At 44.6% G+C, this 25,648-nt stretch overlaps 1 protein-coding gene across 3 annotated transcripts in view; it reads left to right on the top strand.

Annotated features, from left to right (window-relative positions):
- The window catches only part of LOC119446657 (solute carrier family 13 member 5-like), a 36,594-nt gene extending 11,031 nt beyond the window's left edge, over positions 1 to 25,563 (top strand). The window contains exons 1-14 of one of the 3 annotated variants that reach the window (XR_007466164.1): positions 6,372 to 7,223; positions 9,241 to 9,390; positions 10,029 to 10,144; positions 10,671 to 10,813; positions 11,390 to 11,489; positions 13,927 to 14,052; positions 14,796 to 14,915; positions 16,463 to 16,540; positions 17,112 to 17,219; positions 17,838 to 18,018; positions 19,202 to 19,363; positions 19,701 to 19,838; positions 22,346 to 23,003; positions 23,463 to 25,562. Coding sequence is in view for 2 of the 3 variants with exons in the window: in XM_037711149.2 (XP_037567077.1) it covers positions 6,834 to 7,223; positions 9,241 to 9,390; positions 10,029 to 10,144; positions 10,671 to 10,813; positions 11,390 to 11,489; positions 13,927 to 14,052; positions 14,796 to 14,915; positions 16,463 to 16,540; positions 17,112 to 17,219; positions 17,838 to 18,018; positions 19,202 to 19,363; positions 19,701 to 19,838; positions 22,346 to 22,519 (1,986 nt within the window). In the remaining variant the exon portion in view is untranslated. Of the gene's footprint in view, positions 1 to 6,371; positions 7,224 to 9,240; positions 9,391 to 10,028; positions 10,145 to 10,670; positions 10,814 to 11,389; positions 11,490 to 13,926; positions 14,053 to 14,795; positions 14,916 to 16,462; positions 16,541 to 17,111; positions 17,220 to 17,837; positions 18,019 to 19,201; positions 19,364 to 19,700; positions 19,839 to 22,345 lie in introns of those variants that run through there. The other 2 variants (XM_049664319.1, XM_037711149.2) reach the window with 2 other exon arrangements.
- Positions 25,564 to 25,648: the final 85 nt, after the last annotated feature.

The raw sequence follows: 25,648 nt of genomic DNA, 5'->3' as shown, positions 1-25,648 counted from the left end.
CACGTCGCAAAGGTCAGATGCCTTGCTGACGTGGGATATTGAGTAAATACGAATGATGTCAAGACGTCGAGGTATCTTCGTACCGACATTCCAGTGACAATACTCCTTTTCGTTGCAAGACGGAATTTGTCTGCGCAGGCTAAAACATTTCAATTTTGCGCAAGCGCATGTAATCTCAAGAGTAACGATAGATTGATTAATCAGTAGGAAACAACTGAGGACAGACCCGCTTCCAGATGACGGCAGCCCGTCGTCTTATAGTTATCCAGCTAAATGTTTTTTATCTGAGACTGCCGACACAAAGAAACAATGCAAAGTGCGCTAGAAACCACATCCTAGTAACATGTTTCGGCTACTACTCCAGGTTCAAAATGCATTCGTAAGAATTGTTTGTTGTTGGCTCGTCGCCTTCCGTAACTCGTAAAGTAGTCAGGCTCGTCTCAAGTTAATCAAGCAGGTCGACAATTGTTCGATGCGCAACTGCAAAGTTTGACGCTACGCTATTATGCTACGTCTCATCCTGCATGAAATGGGACCTTATTCCGTTCCAACAGTACGACATGCTGAAACGCGCAGGTAAAAATAAGCCACCTAGTTTCTAGCAGTGGGCGTGTACAGTGCGCGTGTGTGTGTGTGTTCAGGCACGCGCGCGTGCGCGTGCGCGAAGGCGCACACACACAACGGTGAAATATACTTCACCGTTGGCTCTTCTTGGTAATCAGTTATAGACAATTGGCAACATTCAACAAAATAATTTTTGGGGTGCTCACAGTTCACGGGAAACACGCAGATGCATGTATTTATCTTTTTCTGATAGAATGTTAGTGTTTCCGTTATGGCGTGATTAAGTATAGTGGAACACGGATAAACAAATCTGAATTTACAACCTCCGCTTTAAGGGAACCGTTAATGTATGCCACTTATTTTAAAGTTTTCCCAACAGCCTGTTTCTTAATGCTTTGCGCGAGTGTCAAGCGAGTGAATTGATTATGTCAAGAGGATTAACCTAGCTGTTTACAGCGCCGTTATTCTACGATCCCACAGTCGAGACCGTTTTCTTGGCAATATAACTGCATGACCCCTGTGAATAGATCCCGCAGAGTGTGAAATGTGTATTGGGTCGCTGCCTTAAATGCACCTGCGAACAGAAAGACCTGCCTCACCCCGATGGCCGAAACTTCAATAACGCCAGACGCACATCCTTTCCAGTAGCCCTATGTGCATCCAATAACCCGTTCGCGCATCGCGGAAGTAAAAAAACCTTGTTAGCAAAGAATACAGAGTATACAATACTGATGTCAGGACGTGGAAGTACAGCATCAATGCATTAATTTCCAGTGACTTCACGTTGAAAAAACAGGATCCATCTGTGAAAACAATTTTACCTTGTGCAACGTTAAGGGGTGCCCGATAATCGATGGTAGAATAACCACTAAGTACAAAAAGTACAACACAAAAACTGAGGACAAATCCTCCTTGTGGCGTTAGCTTGTAACCCTGCAGCTTTCCACCTAAGTGTGCTCAATCATCCCAGGTTCTCGAAAAAAAAAACTAGAATGCTAGAAACCTTATTCCAGCAACACAACTCGGCTACTACTCCAAGGTCCAAATCACAATTTTTTTTCTTCGTAAGAGTTGCTTTCCATTGGTTGATCGTCCTCACTAATTTTCCGGCTGGGAACAGCCCGATAATGCCACGCATCCGTCTGTACTCTTTCCAATCGGGCACGACTAACCGCTGACACCCACTTTGGAAAAAGGTCAGACCGACGTGTGTGGCAATTTCAGGATACTCACTGTGTGCGATACTAGGTAAAGGGGTATAACTTTCAGTTACGTATTGAATACATTTCTTTTTCAAAATGTAATGTCCACCTTCAGTATAGTTGGTTGCTAGTTGGTAAAGCATAGTGAAACGGGAGCACAATGTAAAACGGGACTAATGAAGAAATCTGAACGGCATGTTATCCAAATGTTGTCCATAAACCGAAAGCCTCCGGTTGACGTCAGTGATATACAACTCTTTTATGTCAGAGTTGTGTAAGCGTAGTGACCCCGATTTTTTCACTCACTGTACACAGCCGCTTCTGAAGGTGCCCTGGAACGTAGACGTATTGTTTTTCGTGTTTTATCGGCTTGCACACGTGGCGATAGTGCCTTGTGATAAAACTAGTGGGTTCTCAGAGTCCCTTTCTTCGTGGGCACGAATACTCTTCAGTCTAAGTGCGGGACGATTGCCTTGTAACACGTTATTTGTTATCGACGTTATTTGTTAGTGATTTGCTGTTAATAAAGCTATTCTACCAAGTTACACTGACAGTACGCTGGAAATATTAGTATAGAAAATCACACTGCATAGCACAAACCACACTTCATTTTCGCTTATCACTTTATTACCATAAAGGCCCCACACTGTAAAGAAAGTAAAGTTTAAAGTGCTTTTGGTACAATTCAAGTAAGTTTGTATTATTTTACTCATGCTTATTCGATGTGACAGGGAGAATAAATGAGTTAGGGCACTTGAAGTTTTCTGTGTAGATTTGTGTAGCCGAATCCATACAAAGTGAACTTTTTTAATAATTTCTCTAAACTAGCAGGAGCAGCGATGTAATGGTGAAATGTATTTTTTGTCAACTGATTAACGTGTTCTTGATCCAACAGTCAACAACAAATGCTCTTTCATGATCCGAGTGTCCAGTATTTTTAATGATCAATGTAATGGCTTGACAACTGGGCTCTGTTCAACAGAAACGTTTGTTGGCAAGTTCACAGTTCGTGGGACGCATGCAGCTTTATATTTTTATTTTTTGTGACAAACTGCTACAGTTTCCACTCTGGCGTGTGCATTGGAGTGGGAAAGGGAAGCATATGAATTAATAACCGCCTCTTTAAGCGAAGCTTTGCTGTATGCCCCTGACCTTAAAAGTTTTTCGATAACCTGTTTCCGGATGCCTTGCATGAGTGTGGGTGACGCTGATGTCAAGCGAGTCATCCAGGTGCAACCCAGCTGTTTACAGCGCCGTTATTCCGCAACCTACTGTTGTGGAGACCGTTCACTTGGCAGTATAACTGCATGGCCCCTATGGCGTGTTACATGTGAGTGTCACGCCATTGCGTACAGAGGCCTATATTACCAGTCCACGCTCGTTATGGTGGCGATTCACACGCGCACGCACCGTCGTCGGAGGCAGATTGCCGCTGTTGCGAAACCATAACGGCAATGGCTTCATTGATAAGCCCCGTCTGACCGTGGAATTCCTGTCTAGGTAAGCACGTTACAAAACCCTCTGGGTGATAGTATTAGCGGTGTTTGTGGTTTGCAGTCTGATGTAGTGTAGCTGCATTTTTACGCCATTTATGCCATACTGTACACGCGCGTTTCGACGGACGTTCTCAAAATTTGCAACTATGTGGCCTGTGCAGAAAGGCCGCAGAACTGTGCCATTTATTACGGCTCCCCCAGCATAAAACATGGCGATTTGACGTCTACTGTTAGCTTGCTGAGCTGCGCTGCAATAATGATAGAGGTAAAGATGCTGAGGCTCAGATGGATGGATGAATGGATGGAAAACCTTTATTATGGTCCATTGGGTCGCGCTAGTTTCCTAGCCCGAATCGGGCCGCTCCCACGTTGGGACCGAAAGGCCTAGCCTATCGGCCGCTTCGCGGGCCCGTTGGACTGCCCATAGCTGTTCTGACTGTTAATCTAATGTGAGACTGCGTAGAGCTGCGCCCCACCGTTCTTCAGTGTTGTCCTTGTCGCTACGTAACGTGGAGTAACGCCAGGGTATATGACTAAGATCTATGGTGTCGTTACATTTATCGCATGTTGTAGAAGTAGAGATCTCCGGATAGATCTTGTTGATTAATAGAGGGTTCGGATAAGTTCTCGTGTGTAAGAGCATCAGCGTAATGACCTGAGCTCTATTCAGTTTACTGTGCGGAGGGGGGAAGACCCTGCGTTGTAGGTAGAAGTGCTTGGTTAGCTCGTTGTACGTGAGGAGGTGGTCCTTGCAATCAGGAACCTCAGCATCTTCTTGCCTTGTGGCTGCACGATTGGCAAGTCCTCGTGCAGCATTATGGGCAGATTCGTTGAGGTTCACGGGAGCACCGTTGATTTCTCCCATATGAGCAGGAAACCAGATGATCGTGCGGGGTTTGAAGACCTTTCCGTCGAGAATTGCCAGGGCCTGTCTAGAGATGACTCTTTTGGCGAATGCTCGGAGGGCTGCCCTAGAATCGCTGTGGATCCTGAATCTCTTTTGGTCTAAAAGTGCCAATGCGATGGCTACTTGTTCTGCAATGTCTGGTTGCGTGGTGTACATGGAAGCCGAGTTGACGACTTCACCTTTGCCGTTCAGAAGGACTGCTGTGAATGCTCGTCTATTGGACATGAAAGCCGCGTCGACGAACGAGCATTCTTCAGTCTGATTTTGAGCTTTCTCTAGCAGGGCTTTGGCTCTAGCTTGCCTTCTGCCGACGTTATGAATTGGGTGAACATTCCTTGGAACAGGCATGACTGTGATATTCTTCCACAGATCTTTGGGAATTTCTCTATGATTATTATCTATTGCTGTAATTGGTATACCAATTTGTTTGAGCCTCTGTCTTCCTGATCACGTGGTAGAGAGTCTAAAGAACTGGGCTCTTTCTTGTGCATCGGATATTTCCTCCAGCGTATTGTGCATCCCTAATCCCTAGTTGCTGAGGCTCAGAGGAATTTTTTTGAATTGTCCCAAGAGTTTAAAAAGAGCAATAAGGAAACGAAAAAATATGGCCTATTCCGACATGTGTTCTTAATTTCCTCGTTACAGCTATATAATAGACTCCATGCGAAGCCGGAGGTCTGTTATAAAAGAATGCACACACAAAAAAGAAAGTCCGCAGCTCTATGTGTAAACGACGAGTACTGCACATAAAATGTATGAGATGGTTAAGTAGCACAGAAACACAAGCGCAAGAATGATTCCGCCGGCTAGCTTTACGCAGCAAAAACAAAAAAGTAATTATATATATATATATATATATATATATATATATATATATATATATATATACAGGGTGTTTCAGCGAACACTTTTACATTTTATTTAAGGTTGCCTATGGCAGATAGCCCAATTCTAGTTAATGAGCTGGTCTACTCGAAGAGGCGGCCATTACGTGCACAAAATTTGAAATGCATAATCGGCTAATTAACAAAAAATCACTAATTAGGTTTTTAAGTAATTACCTGATGGCCCATATTGTAATTTACAAGTTGTAGCCGTGGAGTTCGCAAGGCGGATCCACTTAGAATTATTTCTCAAGATGGCACCAGTTTCGAGATATTGTTTCCCAAACTTTGCGGATAAATGCATTGGCGTTCCAGTTAATTTTGTGCTTCAGTGCATGCAGCGACGTTTTGTTAAGAACCTAACTGGAACGCCAGTGCATTTCTCCGCAAAGTTCGGGAATTAATATCTCGAAACTGGTGTCATCCCGAGAATTCGTTCCAAGTGGATCCGCCTTGCGAACTCCACGGCTACAATTTGTAAATTGCAATATGGGCCGTCAGGTAATTAGTTAAAAACTTAATTAGCGGATTTCTGTTAATTATTCGATTATGCATTTCAATTTTTTGTGCAAGTAATGTCCGCCTCTTCGATATATATATATATATATATATATATATATATATATATATATATATATATGTACTCCCCTTTACGTCTTCTCGAACGTTTATATCATCCTCTCCTCCTCCGATGAAATGCTATGTGGAGTGACCCGGGGTGTTAAGAGAGTACTGAACCTGAAAGCCATTGACTTTATAATTACTAAGTACTTTGAAAATCAACCTCTTCTTCCATCTATAATTTTCTTTCCCTTGCAACAAAGTTTGCAGCTACAGTAGGGCTTTTTCTACTGCAGCACGCATTTTACCATTGCCGTGTTACACTACAGGGATTTAGTTCGCTTTATCAGTCAGTCAGGCGGAGTAGTTACAACTATTCCTACAATTGTCCTTCGACATCGCTGAGGGGTGATACTCAGATGTCGCGTGTGCTGTCTCCTCTGTCTTGTCCGTTTTGTTTTCTGGTGCTCTCTGTTTACTTCTGTTGCTTTGTTCCAAGCGAGCTATACGCTTGTACAAAAGCACGTCAGTGAGGAAACGTGATAAAGCAACAACACCGAATTGCCGCCGTAATTACGACAGGTGGGCGGAGTAATCTATCAAGGAAGTCCCAGCTCGCCAGTGTGCCGAGGGCAGCCGCCTCGCTTCCACCTGTACATGCCATCGGCGATCGCGTAGACACGTGACCTGAATGCACGCACTCGGTTACTCTGCAGTGGCTCGCCTTGTCTCGGCAAGCCGTCTGCCCCGGAGGAAGCCCAGTTCCCCGCGTTCGCGGTGCACGCGCAATTTTACACACACACTGCGGCTGTCGCCGAAGCTGGCTGCTACGGGGAGGTCTTTATCCACTGTCACTTGCTGTATTACCTATAAGTGCGCACCGTGTGTAGCCAGCGAGCGAATGCACGTCAGCTTGTGCGGATAGCGAGCTTGTCAATTTTGACCCTGGCCGGTGAGGGAACGTGCCGTGTCTCGCGCTTTTGTGTGGAAAACTAGCTGAGGCTGCAGTGATCCATCTTTCTGACGTGCCAAGAGTTGAGATTGCTGCAGGGAAGTGCCATCTTTCTGTTTAGCAGGCTTGGCACTTTGACGTCACTTCTTGCGGGGGTGGAAGCAGCTCGGACGACGTGTGTCCGTTGCAGAGATTGTGGCCGACCTAAAAAACATCTCGCTTTAGAAGCGACCGACGGCAACGTTTGCTGCTGACTACAAACTTTCGATGTTGTCCTACGTGCAGCGTCGCCTGCGCATCAAGCAGCCGTGGTACAGCCCAGCGAACCAGTGCGATGACGCCGATCACACGGACCCGGGTGCAAGTTGTGTCGGAGGCGAGTCCCTGAGGCTTTCCGCGACTGACGTGACACAAGTGCAGTTCGTTCGCTCTCGAGACCATCACGCCGGCTGTGCGGCCGACGAGGATATCAAAACAGCTCGTCAAGGATCTTCGTCTCCGGCGCCACCCCCTACCGACGGCATGGCGGGAAAAAGTGGCGACTGCCTGCTGGCTACCAAGCGCGTTTTCTGGTTCGTGCGCTGTCACTGGCGGCGCATCCTGGCACTCTTGGCGCCCGTGATGCTCTCGCCTCTGCTCATACTCCACGATACCAAGGTGGGTTCTCAAGTGTACAGTTCATGGCGTACAAACATATTATATAGGTGTTCACAAGCGTGCACCACTCTTGTGAACACCTATATAATATGTCTGTACGCTGTTGAGTTCGTTCATATCAAGATGTGGGGTAACAGCGCAAAGAAATATATGAATTCATCTAGACGAGGGAAGACGTGACACGAGTGCTGTGTCGTGTCCTGTCAATAGGGCTTCAATTGGTGTTAATGTTCAATAGGTGCCGCGTCGTGTAAAATCAATGTTCAAAAAACGCTTTAGTAACATCTTGGTGAGGACTAGTTTGTTCATCTTCAGAACTACGCTCAAACAGCGTGACTGATACAAGGACACTTAGAGTCACAAATATCACAGAACAAGAGCTTGTTTAGTGGTATTTGTGTCTTTGTGTGCCCTTGTATCAGTCGCGCTTTTGGAGTATAGCTCGAAAACGCGAGCTTTTCGAACGTACCGCTTTGTCCAAAGTTTTGAAGATATTGCATCTATGAAAGAAGTTCTCGCAGAACCATGTATACTGAGGTGTCTGTTGACTTTTCGGTGCTCCAAGGCTACAAGCGGTCAGGTGGGCATTTGTTCTCACTATCTTTAGTGTTCGAGAGTCAGAAGTGCAGCTGCAGCTAAGCGAAAGCACCCAGCGATAGTTGGCGTGCGCATTTTGACTTCAAAACTTTGGGCAAGCGGCTCACGCTTTTACCTTCAATCCACCGTAGGAATGAACGCATTGACTAAAAAGCAGTGGCGAAAAACAAGCCGGACGTGTCCGGGCTGTTCGTCGTGCCGCGATATCATAGCCTACGCTTGGCAAAATGATCAGATGTCACTCCTTGATTGGCAAAGCGGAACATGTATTTGAGGGCTCACTGAACATAAGTATAACCACACATTTCTAGACAAAGACTTCCACTGGGTGATCCTCTCATTGGTGACAAAGAAATGCCTAATTCCACAGAAAATATGTGGGCTTAGCCTGCTCTAGGGAGCGCACAGTATCATTAAAAAAAAGTAACGTATATTGAATGAAAAAGTGTACTTGACAGGCGCAATTTTTAACCGTTGTACAATTCCCAACTTCCGGACGAAGGATATAATTGCAAATTTAGTCGTTAAATTATCATGTGGGTTGTACCTTCAGAAAGTTAAAAAAATTTAATTATGGGGTTTTACGTGCCAAAACCACGATCTGATTATGAGGCACGCCGTAGTGGGGGACTCCGGAAATTTGGACCGCCTGGGGTTCTTTAACGTGCACCTACTTCAGAAAGTTTAGTTTTCCTGCTAAAAAAAAGCAAAAAAAAAAGGGGGGGGGGGATGAGCTAGGTTCTCACCTCATAATTTCTTAGCCACACATTCTTCTACACGCTAATATATAAACAGACAAGGTCTAGGTCAGAATTGTGCTTCCATCAGTTGTTAGGTTCATTCTTTTTATTTTATACAATCATTTTCAGTAAGAATCGGAGCAGCAGTTTCCTAATGATAGCATTTCTGTGCTACCGACTGATATATAAACATCGAAGTTGGGTGCGATATAACGCTTCCTCTTCCCGTAGCGTACACTTGCTTCTCTTAAGAACGTTAACAAAATAAACTTTTTCTTAGCGCTTCTGGTGTTGAATTTCTCGGAAATCTATTGAAGAGAAGGTTTAGGAGAACATTTAACCACTGGCCTTAAAAACAATTTGGTAAATTTGTTATGACGAGTACTTCAGCTCACAACAAGTGCAGTTTGTTACCCTGTTTGTACAATTAATTGGCAGTATGGAGCAGAGATAACTTGCGGCGTACGCGATGGGGGCACTCAGCGCTCGCATTAATTGCCTTTTTTTTTTTTTGCACGAGCAGCTAACTCAGCATATCGCAATTTGCTGTTATTTATAATAACCTTGCAACCATGTTTCTTTTTCTCCTTCAAATGCACGAACACACGATATTGCACAGCCCTATTGGTCTGTTTCCTCAGGTATATGCAATTATAATAGCTGCTGTTTTCTCTTTGCAGGAGACGCGATGTGCTTACGTCATTCTTCTCATGGCTGTCTACTGGATGTTCGAAGTGGTTCACCTGTCCGTTACATCGTTGCTGCCCGTCTGCTTGTTCCCTTTGTTCGGTGTACTGGACACTGCAAGCGCAACGGCACCATACATGAAGGTATGGCAACAGTTCACAGCAGTCCTAGTTGCTGTCAAGACATGATGAAGGCTCCGACTCCTTGAATGCCTACTACTTTCAAGCGCTACTCGAACACCGTCCCCATCACTCGTCGGCCCACAAGGCAGTGAAGCCGTCTGTGCGCGTGCACGAATTTACTGCGTCTTTCTTCGCTCTCATTTTTCTACTCCCATTCCCCAAGCGCAGGGTAGTCAACCAGACGCTCTTCTGGTTAACATTCCTCCTTTTCTTCCTCGAGTCTGAAATGCACTCTGCTAGACGGGGATCTGCAATCTGTCAGTGATTCTGCACGCCTGTGCGGTTCCTAATAAGTGTATCCGGCAATGATTGCATTACTATAGGATCATGCATCTGGGTAATTTCTGTTATGTTGAGCAAATGCTCTGCTAAAATAGCAGTACCACTGCATCTGCATCATAAGGATAACTTAACTTGTCAAGATTACCGACGCATTATTGTCCTTTGGAGCTACATCGCAAAGTATAGACGTTTGTTCGTGAAAGAAGGCACCTCTATCGTTTATTGAAACACCATAGAAATCTGTAGCTACAGCGTTGAACTTCCCGCTGCAAGAAACCGTTGGTCCTTGTGGTAATTCCAGTTTATGCTATTTACAGGATGTCATTATGATGTACTTGGCAGGCATGATCATCGCAGCTGCTGTTGAAAACTGCAATCTTCATTATAGGATCGCTCTCCGCATTCTGCTCATTATCGGCACCAAAACTCTCTGGTGAGGACACATCGATATATCTGACCAGTAGTAAATAGAGTCTGCATACGATCCTAGACACGCTGGAACATACAGGGGCAAACGGCGAGAACATGTACCACACACCACACTGAGTCTTGACCGTGATAGGGACCGAGGTGAACCTGTGCACATATTAGGTGAACACACAAAATAAATAACACATGCACAGGGGCACAGTCAAAAGCGGGCTTCATAACGCAATAATCAAAATATAAGTATGATAAGCATATTATACAAAGAAATGGGTGGCACTTTCATGTGTCTATTCAGTGCAGCACCTAGTATACATGCTTAGTATGCCCGTCTCTCCAAATGGATGTTAAAGTGCGTTCAGAACACTTATATTTGCATTTAAGTGACACCTCCCGAGAGACCGTTCTAAAAGAATGCCTTTAAGGATGCTTTCAACTGGTGTGCTTGTTCTGACCCTTGTCCACGGTTCATGCCACGCCGAAAGTCTATCGTGCAGCCGAACTTGATAGTCTTCATTTTGCGCTCATCGCAGGCTTCTATTAGGCTTCATGGTCACTGCGATGTTCCTGTCCATGTGGCTCAGCAACATGGCGACTACACTCATGGTTCTGCCCATCGTTGACGCAGTCGTCAACGAAATCTGCAAGAAAAACTCTGAAGAGAGTCTCAGGAGCGGTAGGTGACATCCACGCTCCTTTAACGCCTGTATGTCAATAACAGCTCCGTTTAAAATTTTATAGCACGACACTCATGATCAATTCTTTGAGTTGCTACCTAAAAAAAAGTGTTTAAAGTCAACTTCACTTTTTTTTCACAAAATCGAAACGATTATAGTACTAGCGGTGCTGTACGTGCAATCTATTTTTTCGTTGATTACGTGTTATAATAATTCCAACCTATGTACACACATTTTGAACGAGAACCCAGTAGAAATCATGAGCACTCCTCCGAAAGTTTGGTTTCACTGGCCATCCTAAGTATACATGTATCATTACGTGACGAACCAGAGAAACCTGTTACTGTTGTGGATTTCGTTACCGAAAACCAGCTCTCAATTATTCCCATCTCCTCCGTACATCCGGCACATTCGGAACTGCTTGGCGTTCTGAGGTCTGTTAAACAGACTCTATCAGACTGCTTGCGTAGATGGTTGTCATGCATCATATTTGTGATTAAATCATGCCGCGTGGTTAAATAAAATCATATTTGTGTCACAGTAGCATTATCTGGCCTATCTTGCTTAACGTGCAGGGTCTCCAGAAAGTGGGTACACCAACGAAGCTTTCCCTGCAGACAGCGCTGACGTCAACGTCGAAAGCTTTGAACTCCAGTCTAAGGAAGACGCTAAAAGGTATCATCCGATGATCTTCGCTCCTGATCCTAATATCCAGTTTTGGTAACTTGGCTGCCAGCCTGTGGCGCAATTCAGAATCTAATCACTATCCGAACAAACAGCATTGATAGAGTCAATGTCATTGCTTGTCCATACCGTGTACCATAGTGGTGGCTCAGTGGCTATGGCATTCTGCTGCTTAACACGAGGTCGCGGGTTCAATTCCAGGCCGCGGCGACCACCTTTCAATGGGTGCTGGATGGGAAAAAAAAAAAACGCTTGTGTACTTAGATTTAGGTTTACTTTAAGGAGCCCCGGGTGGTCAAAATTAATCCGGAGTCCTCCACTACGGCGTCCCTCATGACCTACTGTGCAGTTTAACAGAGTTCTTGCAGTAGTCTGAAGATGATTTCTCGTATCCTGGAGTTAAATTTAATTAAGTAAATTCTGAAGCTTTACGTGCAGAAACCGTGATCTCATAATGAAGCGCAACGTACCGGGAAACTCCGGATTATTTTGAACACCTGCAGGCGGTTCTTAACGTGCACTTAAATTTAGTTCACGGGCGTCTTTGTATTTCGCACTCATTGAAATGCAGCCACCGGCAGCCAGGATTGAGCCCGCGACCTCGAGCTCAGCAGCGCTATACCATAGCGACTGGGCTACCACGGCGCGATGTATCCTGGAGCAAATGAAATCAAAGATCACTCAGATTTTTGGTGCAGAAGTTCAGTTGCTAAAAGCTATTAGTATAATCAAGACATCCATCCAGAGCTTTCTGGTTGACTGCGGAGAAATGGACAACACAAAAGGAACACCGAAAAGCAAGCTTACTTTTGCAGTTGGTAGTGACATCGGTAATTCTGCTCTTTGTCCAAAAAGTACCACCTCTAAATAAATTAAGCTTCTCAATCTTATTTTTTAAATCGATTAGTAGTTCAAGCAAAGACAATGACGAAATTTAACTAATATAAGCCGAATATATCGCTTTCCTATGGCATCGCTGCTCTTTCAGTCTCACGCAGAAAGAAAACAAATCAGTGGCATGATTCGTAGTGATTGTAGTGAGTTCTAACATCGCCTGTTCTAAGCACGCCTATCATACTACCGATAGTGTAGAAATTGCGTAGAAAATGTCACTCGGTCGTGTGCAGTTTTATGGCGTTTTATTTTAGGCTGAACGTGCAACCTGTCTAATATCTATAGGCATTACTACATATATGGGCGCAGCTGCCGTGTTGTCACGGGACACCGCCATAATTCGAGGCACACACAAGCTGTCCTGCCCCGTGCGTAGAGCCTTGGCGCTCCGTGTATATTGTGGAATGTCTGACAGGCCACACTTGTGAAGTCGCAACGAATTGTCAATGTCAACACAACATTCTTTCAGTCAGGTAAAGTAGGCGTTTACCCTCGCGCTCGTCGGCGCACCAAGGCTTTTGCGGGGCTAAGCAAGCGTAAAAATCGGAGCTTCAATGACTACACTCTAACACAGAGTACACCGAACAATGTTCTGTGCATTGTATAAATGCGAAACCAACATATATAGTAATTCTACAAAAACCAACTTAATTTTTTTATAGTCACCTTGCAATAAAAAGTAATAAGATTTACGGCCATGTGATTTCATACCACTGTTAATATTTCGGTGCTGGAAATCTTGGCTGACGAGCTCCTCGCATTGTCAGTTTGGGAGGTGAAAATGACTAATGTCTACATTGTGGTCGATAAGCCCAATAATATAAGCAAGAAAAAAAAAAGACAGCTCGCTGTAAACGCAGTTGTAACTTGTCACTCGTGCTTCATTTGGCTGCCTTGATGGGCCAAGCGTGACCGGGCTTTTAATACTCCGTTTTTTTTTTGCAGTTTAACATATTTACAAGTGTTATAATGCTGTCAGACTCTACTGTAAGAAAGGCATCTAACTCTCTCTGTCGGCGTAAACGTTTGTGACACATTTAACTCCATTTCCAAGGGTTCTTCTATCCTCAACTTGAACACGTTTGCTATGTTGGGCACACACAATGTAGAAAAATGAGTAACCAAGTTTGCCAGAGCTTCGAGTTGCAGAATAATACGCCGTCGTTCTTAGCCTCCTGGTCAGCTCAGTTGGTAGAGCGACTGCCCTGGCCAAAAAAAGGCGTCATGCTGGGTTAGATCCACGGAACAGGACAAATTTTCTTCAAGCAAGAAGCGGTCGTTCTCAGAAACCTTTATGCGTTCTCTTTGTAGAATGCTGCTTACAGGTGAATGCCAACTTCCCACTTCAAGCAGAAAAAAAGCACCTTCAATCGTGCATGCAACGAGGACTCTCGAAGATACAGTTTGAAATGGAACGAGCTGTAACCTCTTAATGAATGAAGTACTGGAACCTCTTAAAGAAGTTTCCAGTACTTCATTGTTCTCAAATCGTGGGCTATTCTCTTCCATATCAGCAAATGTACGTTCTACGCAGAGCTTCGTGCTACGAGAGGTACCGGAACGCCATGTTGCTGGGTATCGCCTACGCGTCCAACATCGGCGGCACGGGCTCGGTCATCGGTACGGCTCCGAACCTGGTCGTCATGGGGCTCGTCGAGGAGTGAGTCATGAAACAGGCGTGTCTCCTTGGTCAACCATCCTTGGCCAACGAGGAATGTCGGTGCATGTGGTAGAAGAGAAAGCTACTGATGAGCGACGATTCTAATTCACGTCATTTTGCGCGTTTTCCGCGCATTTTCATTGATTTCCGCATACGGAAACTATTTCCTAGTTAGAGAGATTATGAATATCGAAGATCATTGTCCGCAGTAAAAATACATGACAGGCGTCATCGATCATGTGATGCACGACTGCGAAAAATGGTGTCCTGCAATAAGGAACATTTTCACCATCGTTAAACCTACTCAAACCCCAACCAGAGTATTTTGCACACGTAGATAGAAAAGAAGTAAAATATTATGTACATTTGTAAACCTTGTTGATAGCTCTCGTGCTTTCCGTAAAATGTTATCTCTTTCGTGCAAAATTTTAGTTAGATTCTAACCGAATTATCATTCTAACCACATTACCAGTACATGTTACTGAGTACTTTATATAAACTTGTTAACCAGTAGCACCGCGGTCCTTAAACGCCTGTTCTGAATTGGTTTAGAAAATGACATATACTTTTTTTAAATATGATATTGCCAGTTAGAGAACGTTTGAGTATGGTCAGAGGCCTTCACGACAACCGGAATTATACAATCAGCTGCTGTATGCTTCGGTGGGTCTGTCGAAAGAAGCAGCTGTCGGCAGTACAGCGATGCCGTGTAATAATGGGTTGCGTTACACATTGTACGGCAGGTTGTACCCCAAGTCCGGCTCCTTGAGCTTCGCAACCTGGATGATATACAACGTGCCAACCATGATTGTGTGCGTGGCCTTCGCCTGGCTCTACCTCTACTTCCAGCTTGTTCCCAAAAGGTCGGTGTCCACTTTGCACGCACCTATTGGGCGCAGCACTAGGTCAGGTTGTAAAGGGACACTATACGTATATACAAGCGTTAAGAGGAAGCTTTAGCTTGGGGGCTCCTATATAAATACATGAGAAAAGAAAAAAAAATATTTTCCTCGACAACCACGGCACTAAATTTGATGAGGTTTGTTGCATTTAAAGTTTTTAAAAAATGTTGTCACCGTTGGTAGCAAATTTTTTATTTAGCCATCAATATTTTTATAAAAATAGTTGGAAATCGTAAAATTTTTATAGATTGAAACTATCAAGTTTACAACTCTGCAACTTAGCAATGAAAAAGGATATCACAATTCTATAAATTGCATCTACTAGTGAATATAGAGCGGTCCAAATTGACGTCTTATACATGGCTCTCAAGTAGACCCCTAATATGTGAATAGGAGTTTTGCAAAACCCTTGTGAGGAATGTAAGAATTCGACGTAAGATATAAATTGATATCCCAAATTTTTGCGCTTTGAATGCTCTGGCGGATACAGTTTCAGGAATTGCGACTTTTCTTGGTGCAGAGTTACAGTATAGTAAACTTCGCACTTCTATTTATTTTAAACTCAACAGTTTCTGGTATAATTGCTTTTAAAAATCCAGGCTTTAAGTCAAAATATCGCTTCAATCCATCACTAGAATGTAACTTCCTCTTTCAGATTCAACAAATTTTATTAAAATCGGCCCAGTGGTTATCTCAGAAAAGCGTTTCTGCGTTTTACACGTACAGAAGGCGGCATCGGAGTTGGGCCCGAGCTAAAGCTTCCTCTTAAACATAATGTTGCAAACAGCGCACGCGTCAAGAATATAGTCGGGCTCCAAACAGCGGCAACGAGTCTCCCATGTTAGTCTTCGTTTCTATCTAAAAAAATAAAAAAAATGAGCACTAGAGCTCTAGATTTGGGCCCGCTTGCAAATGCAAGACAACTTAATGACACAAAAATATTTCCTCAGCCTGTTGACTTTGAATGGCGCTAACTCACAAGCTTGTCCATGAAAAATGAAATAGCATACCCGCACGCCATTCGACTAGATAATGCAACGAGTTACGTCTGATTTTTGAAGCGAGGTAAGAATTTAATCCCCTTCTTTAGGTATTACACAACGCTTCATTTATGTGGCAACAACGTTAATGGATTGAGGCATTCTTAGCACCAACGCTGTAACACTTCCTTTCACCTTGGTCGGCCACCAAAGCACATACTCTTGTTGATGGACACCGCATGAATTCTCTATAGGTTTAATGCTCATTCGGTCATGTCAAACTCAGTTAGTGCAATATTGTAGTTTTAGCAGGTCAGAAATAAAATTGATTACGTCTCTCACAAAAGAAAAAAGAAACAAATTCAGGAGCTCAGTTCGCCGGTCTATCACCATGATAATCACTATAGCTTACTGTTTATTTTTCATTCTTTAGTACCATACAACTAGCATTTCATATGAGAAAGTTTTGCAGGAGTTAGATTTTTTTATCCAGTTTAGTAATATAATAGCCCAATTTGATCTTTTCAGGTTACGTGGCAATCATCTGAACCCAGAATCAATTCGACTCGCTATCAGAAAACGCTACAGTGAGCTCGGAGCCTTGTCGTAAGTATGCCTAATCTGTGTACTCCTGTGCATTTGAAAAAGTAAATCCAAAATCAATACGGCTAAAAACGTTTGCTATGCTCTGCTCGCACTAAAATAAATCAAGCAATGCCGGGAATAAGGTCCGATCTTTAGCCTTCCCCTTCCCCAGCCCCTCCGTTATGAGTACAAAAACCAACCACGGAACTGACAATGCCGTTGTGAAGCGGTAGATCAGGTCAGCGTTGTCTAAGTGTTACCGTTTTTAGTTGTCGCATATCGTCAAAGCAACTCCTAAACGGTTATTATTGTTCCTTTATCATACGTGGCTACTTTCTTAGCAAAGTGAGGTGCGTCAGTGCAACGCTCAACTATAGTATAGGTCGTGTTACGTGGATACATCTAATAGCTATATACAGAATGAACATTTCTACAGTTGCATAAATGGTTTCGTCGATGTGTAGCGGCATCGTAGAACCAATACCTCAGTACTGAGCACGCGCTTAGCCTTAAATCCGTGCGTGGTTCTCTTGGAACTGTTCACATTTGATAACGTTTGTGAACAATTACTAACCACAACTGTTTCTAAAAGGTTCCACGAAGGCGCTGTACTGTTCATCTTTATCGTCATTGTGCTGCTGTGGTTCTTCCGGGACCCGTACGTCGTCACCGGCTGGTCCTCTTTCTTCGCACTTGGCAAGTGAGTTCTCGAGTTTTTATGCTCGTTTTGCCATAGCAAATGGAATAAACACTGTAGAAAAGCGAGCTATAGGAGAACGGCCATTGTTATTTTTGTAGATTCCAAGCGTTGTATGGATAAAACACACAACTACAAAACTTCTGCTTCTTTTTTTAGTAAGGTGGGGAACATTCCAGAATGTCACTGTTAAAGCCGATACTGAAGTCAATTGAGTAAAAATATAAACTTGCGTAGTGCATCCGTTTAATCCTGCATTTCGTAGCTTTCCTTCGTCGTTCCCGCCACTAATCATTCTTTTTCTCCATGAACACGACTTTAAAGGACCAATGGATGACCCTGGGTTCTTTGAAGAAACAAATTTTTATTGCCTTCTATCCTTGCTTGTCGTGTATTCCCCTATAGGTATTTTCGAAAATTTTTACTGCATAATGTTTTCTCGAAGAGCGCCTCGCGACATTGAATATACGGTAAGAAAATTGCGCTTGATGTGGTTAACGAGTGTTCCGAGGCCAAGTTTTGTATTCATTCCAACTTGCTTTATGAATGCAGTATGCACTGTGTGTTGGTGTTACTCTAACGTGAGCGCGACAATTCACAGTGCATCGTGTCGAAGTGCAGGAAAATCAAGGACGCCACACCGGCCATGCTTCTGGTGAGCCTGCTGTTCCTCGTACCGGCGAGGCCGATCGCTGAGCCTCAGGGACCGGCTCTGCTCGAGTGGAACGTGGTGCAGAGAAAAATTCCTTGGGGCGTTCTTCTGCTCATGGGAGGCAGTTTCTCCATGGCAGAAGCATCATCGGTACGCAAAGCACACGTGTCAGACTTGCATTATTTTGATGGAGACGTCATTAACTTACACTAGTCGCACGTGCCATTCGATCCTCCCTAGAAGTTAATCTAGCTGCATCGAAATTTTCGAGTGCTATGAAAAGAGAGAGAGAAATAGAAGAGAGGAAAGGCAGGGAGGTTAACCAGACGCACGTCCGGTTTGCTACCCTGCACTGGGGGAAGGGGTATAGGGATGAAAAGAGAGAGAAAGGAAATAGAGAGAGCACAGTTTCGCGCACATTTGAAACTTCGCACGAAGTCTACAGACGGTCGCCAAGACCTGTCGACTTAAGGTAGTGCAACAAGGCCGTGAAAAAGCGATGCATTCGTTAATATAAAAGAATAAAAATCAAGCGATGCTTGAAAGTGACGGGTGACAACTCTCGGTCTGTAGTGAAATCGATCTGCGCCGACTCAAGCACTCACGAGAGTGATCGTGTGGGAGGGATCCTAGCACGCTGCTTTGTGCGATGCCACTAGCCCTGAGAAACTAGGTTCGCGTTCGTCTGGAAAGTTCATCGCGCTATATTTAAACGCTTTATTTTCGGAGGCACTACGCAACACCCAAAAATAGTAGCGCCGAAGATGTGTGGAGCGGGTCGCCTGTACAGTGGCGTATGAGTTCAAGAATATCTTACAAAGAACATATTTTCGAGTCTTCAAGTCTAGTGTATTGGCGACATGCTATGTCTAACAGAGTCGCTGCGCAGTAGTGCCGGACTTGACTCTATAGTTACTAAATGAATGCCCTTGCTTATACCTATAAGAAACAGTACGCTTGCTTTATAAGTGGAAAGTAAATTTACATTTCCTTTTGCATGCCTATATGTTCCTGCCGGTGTGTCTGTTATACACCCCTACATCGTGTTTTCTTTCTTATCTTCTTATCTCTGTCGCAGTGCGAGATCGCAAGTCGGTGGCTCCCTTATAATTAATTACCTTGCCTTCAACCTTATTACTCCTCACTTCTTCCTCTTCGCCTTTTTCATCTAGTTTAGCGCTGTGCTTAGCTGGATTATAGGTAGCTTAATTGATGAAAGTGATGAGCTTTGTTCTACGACTGGCTAGCATCCACAAAGGATTTCATTAAGCTGCGGAGGCCGTCCATAAGCGGTTTTGAGAAAGTAACTTAATGAGGCTTCTCTGTTTTTCAGAAATCCGGGCTGTCCCGGATGTTGGGCCAGTACCTGACCAAACTGGACGTGCTCCATCCGGTATTGTTAGTGGCCGTTCTCTGCATTTTCACCACCACAGTCACCGAGATCGCAAGCAACACAGCGACTGCCAGCGTTCTCCTGCCCATCACTAGTTACCTCGTGAGTCCGCACTTGGACCTCATGTGTAGTGTATCTCAGAAAGTGCCAGGGGATGTATACCTATATTGCATTACATATTTATGTCCGCGAAAACATTTGCTCCGTAGTGAAAGAGCTACGTGACTAGGTGTAATCAAAAATACCGTTATACTTCATTACATCACCAGTGAATACGGCATAAATGTATGCTGTTGAAGTGACGTTGCCATACGAAAACTCAAAAGCAGAGCACGTGCAGTAAGGCTATTTTATTCTGCTTTGACGACCAGATCAATGAGCAGGGATAATCTGTCGTGTCTAAAGACGCTGCCTAAACTTTATTGTACTTGTTTTCCAGGCCCAGGCCCTGAGGATTCATCCGTTCTTCCTCATGATCCCTGTGACAATATCGGCGTCATTTGCCTTTATGTTGCCCGTGGCTACGCCTCCCAACGCCATGGTTTACGAGCATGGAAACATGAAGCTGAAGGACATGGTGAGTTGTCGTGCACATTATGTGCGATAAGACACGACGTCAGGTCTCTTGCTCTCTTTAGCACCGTGCGTTTGCTGTGTTTCCGAAATAAGCAATGAATATCTGTGTTGACATATAATATCACGCTTATGTTAGAAAGAGCGCTCCGCAAGAATATTTCTGCACCAAAGTGGGCTTCGACAGCACGGCGAGATTGACGAACGCACGACATTATGGTTCCTGCAACACTCCTGTTCACCTTTTACAGAATTTGAGACTTTCAATCATCACCATCATCCTATTTTACAGCGTAAGCTGTTATGGGCTCATTCCAATAGCCGTTTCGGGTCGCGATGATGCCGCCCGGGCGGCGTCCGCCGCGTAACCGCTATCGCCGGAAACGCGAAAAAAGTACCCGATTCCCGCCGGGATCGAGCCCGCGCCCGCTGCGTGGGAGCTGGATACTCTACCACTGAGCCACGCAAGCGCTTGCTGTCGGGCCGCGCAAATATAAGGCCTGCACGCAGGCGGAGACGACTCGAGCCTCTGGGGTGCGACTGTTTTCACAACAAAGCCGTGCAGGGGCGGGGCCTCGCCTCGATGACGTATCACCATTTTCTCTTTTTTTCTTCTTCTTCTTCTTCTTCCTGTCTGTTTGGTGGCGTTGGAACGATGAACACGTTGGGCTGGTGGTGACTAAGCTTCCTCTCTGGCGGTTTTGATGATCCAAATATATTCTCACCATCCATCAGGGAGGGAGCAGTCTACCTGACTGGAGCAGTATTTTTTTTTATTTGGGGTGTTGCTACGCTACGCAGCGCTCCGCAACACCCCAACGACCGCCGCTTCGCGTCGGCGCCCGGCACAACTGACCGCGCCGCCAAACAGAGAGAAAAAAAGAAGAAAATGGTGATACCAAGAAAGATAAGAAAATAAACGTCTTGCAGAGGCGGGATTCGAACCCGCGTACCCCCGGTCCCAAAGCGAGCGTCGTAACCCCTAGGCCATACAGCCACATTTTTTTTCCTTTATCGCATGGAAATATTAGTAGTTATATGCGAAAATTAGTTGTGTTGCATATACACATACATGAAAAACAAATTCACACAAGCTAGGCAGTCCAATGAAAGTTCAAGAATCGGGTAAACAGCCTAGCTTTCGGAGCATGCATTCATGCGAACCACATGATTGTGTTCGAGCGTCGTCGTCTTCGTCGAAAAAAGAAAAGAAAATGGTGATACGTCATCGAAGCGAGGCCCCGCCCCTGCACTGATTTGTTGTGAAAACAGTCGCACCCGAGCCTCCGCCAGTATGGTGGCGCTATCTAGGTAAGATGCCTGCAAACGCTGCGTCCGCAGGCGCAGACGACGATATGCGATTCAGACGAGGCGCGCAATCAACGCGCTCCAAGGCAAGCAAGCAAGCTCCCGAGCTGCCGAGCCTCCGCCAGTGTGGTGGTGCCATCTAGTTAAGGTGCCTGCAAACGCGGCGCGCCAGACATGTAAGTTGCACTTGTAAGGCTTGATTGGGCTCAGCAGACTGCTGTGCAGAGAGCATTACAAGCCGCAGCTCGCCGTCCATACCGGGCGGACAGTTCAGATCGTTCTCGTCAAAACGAGGCTAACAGACTGCCGCGAAGACCCTGTTGTGCGTGGTGCCCAAATAGGAGCTACTCTTGAGCCGCTCCACCAGCTTACGCTGTGACTGTGCTTCGTGTGCCGCGCAGGCCTGTGACTTTTTTATGACACCTGCAGGACGAAGACTTCTCCCGGTCATCTCCTATTACCCCTGCTTTGCTGTTTCAAAGTTATGCCTACAAATTTCCTAATTTCACCACACCACCTAATTCTCTACTTTCCTTGATTGTGCTTGCTTTTCCTTGGAACCCAGTCTGTAACTCTAATTGACCACCAGTTCTCTGCCCTATGTATCACATGGCCTGTTCAGCTCCACTCTCCGGTAATGGTGGTAGCCGGGGGGAGCCCTTCAATACTTTTTTTTAACGTTTGTGTCAGGATACAGAGAGCAATTTTTTTCTGGAATGAAAGTGATCAATAGCCATTTTTCTCATACATAATTGAAAGCAGGTTCACGGGCCAAGTCAGTCTTTATTATTTTCTAGCCACACACACTATGACGAATTGTAAATTTGAAAATAGGAAAATGGCGCGGCTTGATTACCCTTCAACGGTTAAATATCCCGAGTAAAATGTGCTGTATTGCGGTAACCACAGAGCAACGGTTCGTATTAATTAGCAGGAAACGGCCAATGGAGACAGCAAATGTATTTTTAGCGGAGTTGGCCAGTCAATTACGAACAAAGCAACTTTGCGCATTCAATCGATCTGATTTACAAAGCTTTTTTCACATTTTGTATCGTAAGTAAGAAAAAGATATGGCTGGGCTGCGTACGTATATATTCAGATTACACGGGTGCTGTACCAGGCAAGACTATCAAGGATGTGTCACTTACCCCGAACATAAATTACAACTGTGTTTTTTTCTTTGTTTTGTTCTGTGCCTTCCAGGTAAAGGCGGGAATTGTGATGAACATCGCCTGCATAATCATCGAAATGATTGCCATCAACACTTTGGGCGAGTGGACATTCGGTCTCTCCAGCTTCCCAGCTTGGGCTGAGATGGGAAACACCACAGTCTCGACGAGATCGGTCAACGTCTCGATGTCGCCAAGCGCGTCTTAGTAGCGCTTTGACAGCCACATTTTCAAGTACCTGAACGGAGAGAGTTATACTGTACGAAGAGTGTAATGCTCTGCTGTGACCTTCGAGATCATCTGCAGACGTACTCGGGCCCGGTTAGTAAGCTAGCTGGAGATGCCACTTGTAGAAGCAAGCGCTTATTTTCCGTTGAAATATTTGCGTACTCGTGATGATGATCTCTAAATGACGAGTTAACGTGCGTTGTATTTTGACAAGTGTGATGGTGAAAGCTTCTAACATTTTTTCATAGAAGGCACAGGACATTAAGTTCTGATAAAGATGAGAGACTTGATGTTCACAGCATTCTTGAAAACTCAGGGTTCAGGAACTCGTTACTAGGTGAAATCCGAGACACCGCTTTGAATCGAAAACACTGATCAATTCAGCAGGCATCAACTTCGCGACTAGTAATATCATCACCCAGGAGCCTTCATGTCATCGCCGTTTTCAACTGATGAACCTGCGTGTCACCAATATCCGCTTTCGTCGTCACGTATATATGCCATGGCTGTCGCAATGTGGCGGTAACAGGTCCGAATGATTCGCGAGCTTCAAATTTTTTTACGAAAATCTTTCTTCGCCAACCCTATTTCGCGCTGTAAACACAGCATAGCGTCACACACAATATATTTATAACGTTACACAATTATTTATGTCGGCGCATATAACGTAGCGGCCGTAGTGAAAGTACTCACAGCAAGCTGTTAACCACGGTTGTAGCTTCAGCGTCATTATGCCATAAAACCGGCTATGTATTTTGATAACAAGCGCCCAAATACTCCCTAAGAATATTCTACGATGGACACACTTTATTCGATGAAAATATGTTTGGATTCCGCGAATTCTTATCACAATGGAGTGCTGTGTTGGGCTGCCAATTAACACCAGTTTTATATTTAACTTCATTTACGGGAGTGATCGTAAGCCCTGGACAAAGTAAGCTTACTCCTCTTGTGCCCAAAAGAAGTGAACGTACTCCATTTGGGGCATGGGTGCATAGGGAACCTTGGAAATGGAGTTGCAATATATGACATCAAAAAGAGTGGTCAGTACTGCCTTTGCGCTTACACTGTAACAACTTACACCCTTTGGGGCGTATCTTGTTCTGAAACGATAATCGTCATCTATCTTGCGTGCATTTCCTTTCTTTGACACTCGGCGCTCACAACATTCCTGTCAAGAACGCTATGTCACGTTGATATGCGCATGCAGTTCGTGACCTGAAAGTACCGGGCGAGCAGCGTTAGATGGGAAAGACATGCAAGATGGAGGACAAGTTTAATATCGTTTGAGTACAAGATAAGTCCCAGTGGTTGAAAAACTTGCTTAGAATGTAATTAGGGTGTAATTCTGTCACAGAACAATCTTCAATCATTATCAATCATGTTTGCATCACTTTCCTACCATAAAGGTCATGTGTCTCGGCGAGGGTTTAAGACGGGAAAGTATAGCGTACGAGCAGCGTTAAAGAAAATGCAGACATGATCGATAGCGATTTTTGTTCGGTGACGAAAATACGCACTAAAGAATATGGCACTGTGAAAGATGGAGAAGCAGGAAATAATTAAATTTTGAACAATTGTCGCAATGTAGTGCCAGACTGAAATGGGTCATTGAAATCACGTAGATCAACTACCATTCAGCTCGTGTTACCATTCCTGTTGCGCGCTTTAGTCATAGAAAGGCAGCTCAAGGCTCAGAAGAAAGCATGAATGTTTTCGGACTCGAGCATGCTTTGCTCAAGCCTTTGGAAAAGAAAAGTCTGTTAGGACAAAAACATTTTATAGATAAGTTTCGTACGTATAGACTCAAGTCATTGCGTCATTGTACACTTCGTGGAATAAAATCATCCCAAAGCCAGCATAAGTTTCTTGTTTTTTTTTTCTTCGGCATGTTCAGACGAAAGTTATCATTTCGTGGAAGCCTTAATATCATGTTATGCAATTTGACAATTTCGACGCAGTGCCCATTTAACTGGACATCAATGGCCTGAACCTCAACAACTGTGCTTCGCGCTACTATCTTTGGTCAATGGCGAATTCCGCGAACCATGCTGAACAGAGTGTGTGCGATTACTTAATTGAGAAAATCAAGCGTATTGGTTTCACCACATGATTTCATTGCATGTTACAATGAAACGCGGTCATGGCAGCTCACATACAGCGAAATGTTCCCAGCAGCGAGCAACATGCGCTCTGTGAGCAGTTATCAATGGGATTTATATCACTTGTAAGCTCTTATAACTGCATCTCTTGAACTCGGCGCACTTACCGGCAGCACCGAAATGCGTTGTTCAATTCAGGATGCGGAACCGGTCGTAGCAGGTCACATTGTCGAGGAGGACGAACGCAGGTACACGAAGCCGTTGACTCATGTGGCCGGACGCATGTACAGGTCGAGGTCCTGGTTTTGACCATGCAAACTTACGTATGGCAGTGCCGTGAAACGAAAGTGATGCACAGAAACTGCTGAGTCATCTCGAGTAATTATTGCTGAAGAATACGACGTCGGCGACGACGACGACGATGATGATGATGATGATGATGATGATGATGATGATGATGATGATGATGATCGAGTATATGCTGAAGATGAAGGGTGATTACTGATATGAAGATGAAGGGGAATGCTCACACCTCGTTAAGCATTAAGTTTGGAAATCAAGGACTGATTCTACTAGAGCTCTGCACAAGCCCGGGCTGGTCCAATAGCCCAGGCCCGCGGGCCTGAAGCCTTTGGGCGTAGGCCAAGCTCGGGCTTGAATCCGTGGCCCGGGCCCGTTCGCTGATGGGCCTACAGATGGGACCTTCGAACACATGCGAGCAATTTGCATACATCCGAGGTATTCTGTGCATAGCTATAGAGCGAAAAATTAAAAAAAAACCTTAATTAGGTTAGCAAACAAAATAAAAAAGAGTTCTAATTACTGTTCGTTTGATTTCATTGTGTAAAAAGCTTTCTAATTATTTTTGTTGCTTTGCTGCTAGAAAACGAGCTTTGTTCTCGCGAAAGAGGAAATTATACTACAAAGCGCTCTAGATACGGTCTGGCTGTTACCGCTTTTTGTGATTGCACTATATTTCATCGTTCTCGGTTCGACTATGCTATTCC

Source organism: Dermacentor silvarum, chromosome 3, assembly GCF_013339745.2.
Source record: "Dermacentor silvarum isolate Dsil-2018 chromosome 3, BIME_Dsil_1.4, whole genome shotgun sequence".
Classification (NCBI taxonomy): Eukaryota; Metazoa; Arthropoda; class Arachnida; order Ixodida; family Ixodidae; genus Dermacentor; species Dermacentor silvarum.
This window is presented reverse-complemented; position numbering and strand designations above follow the sequence as displayed.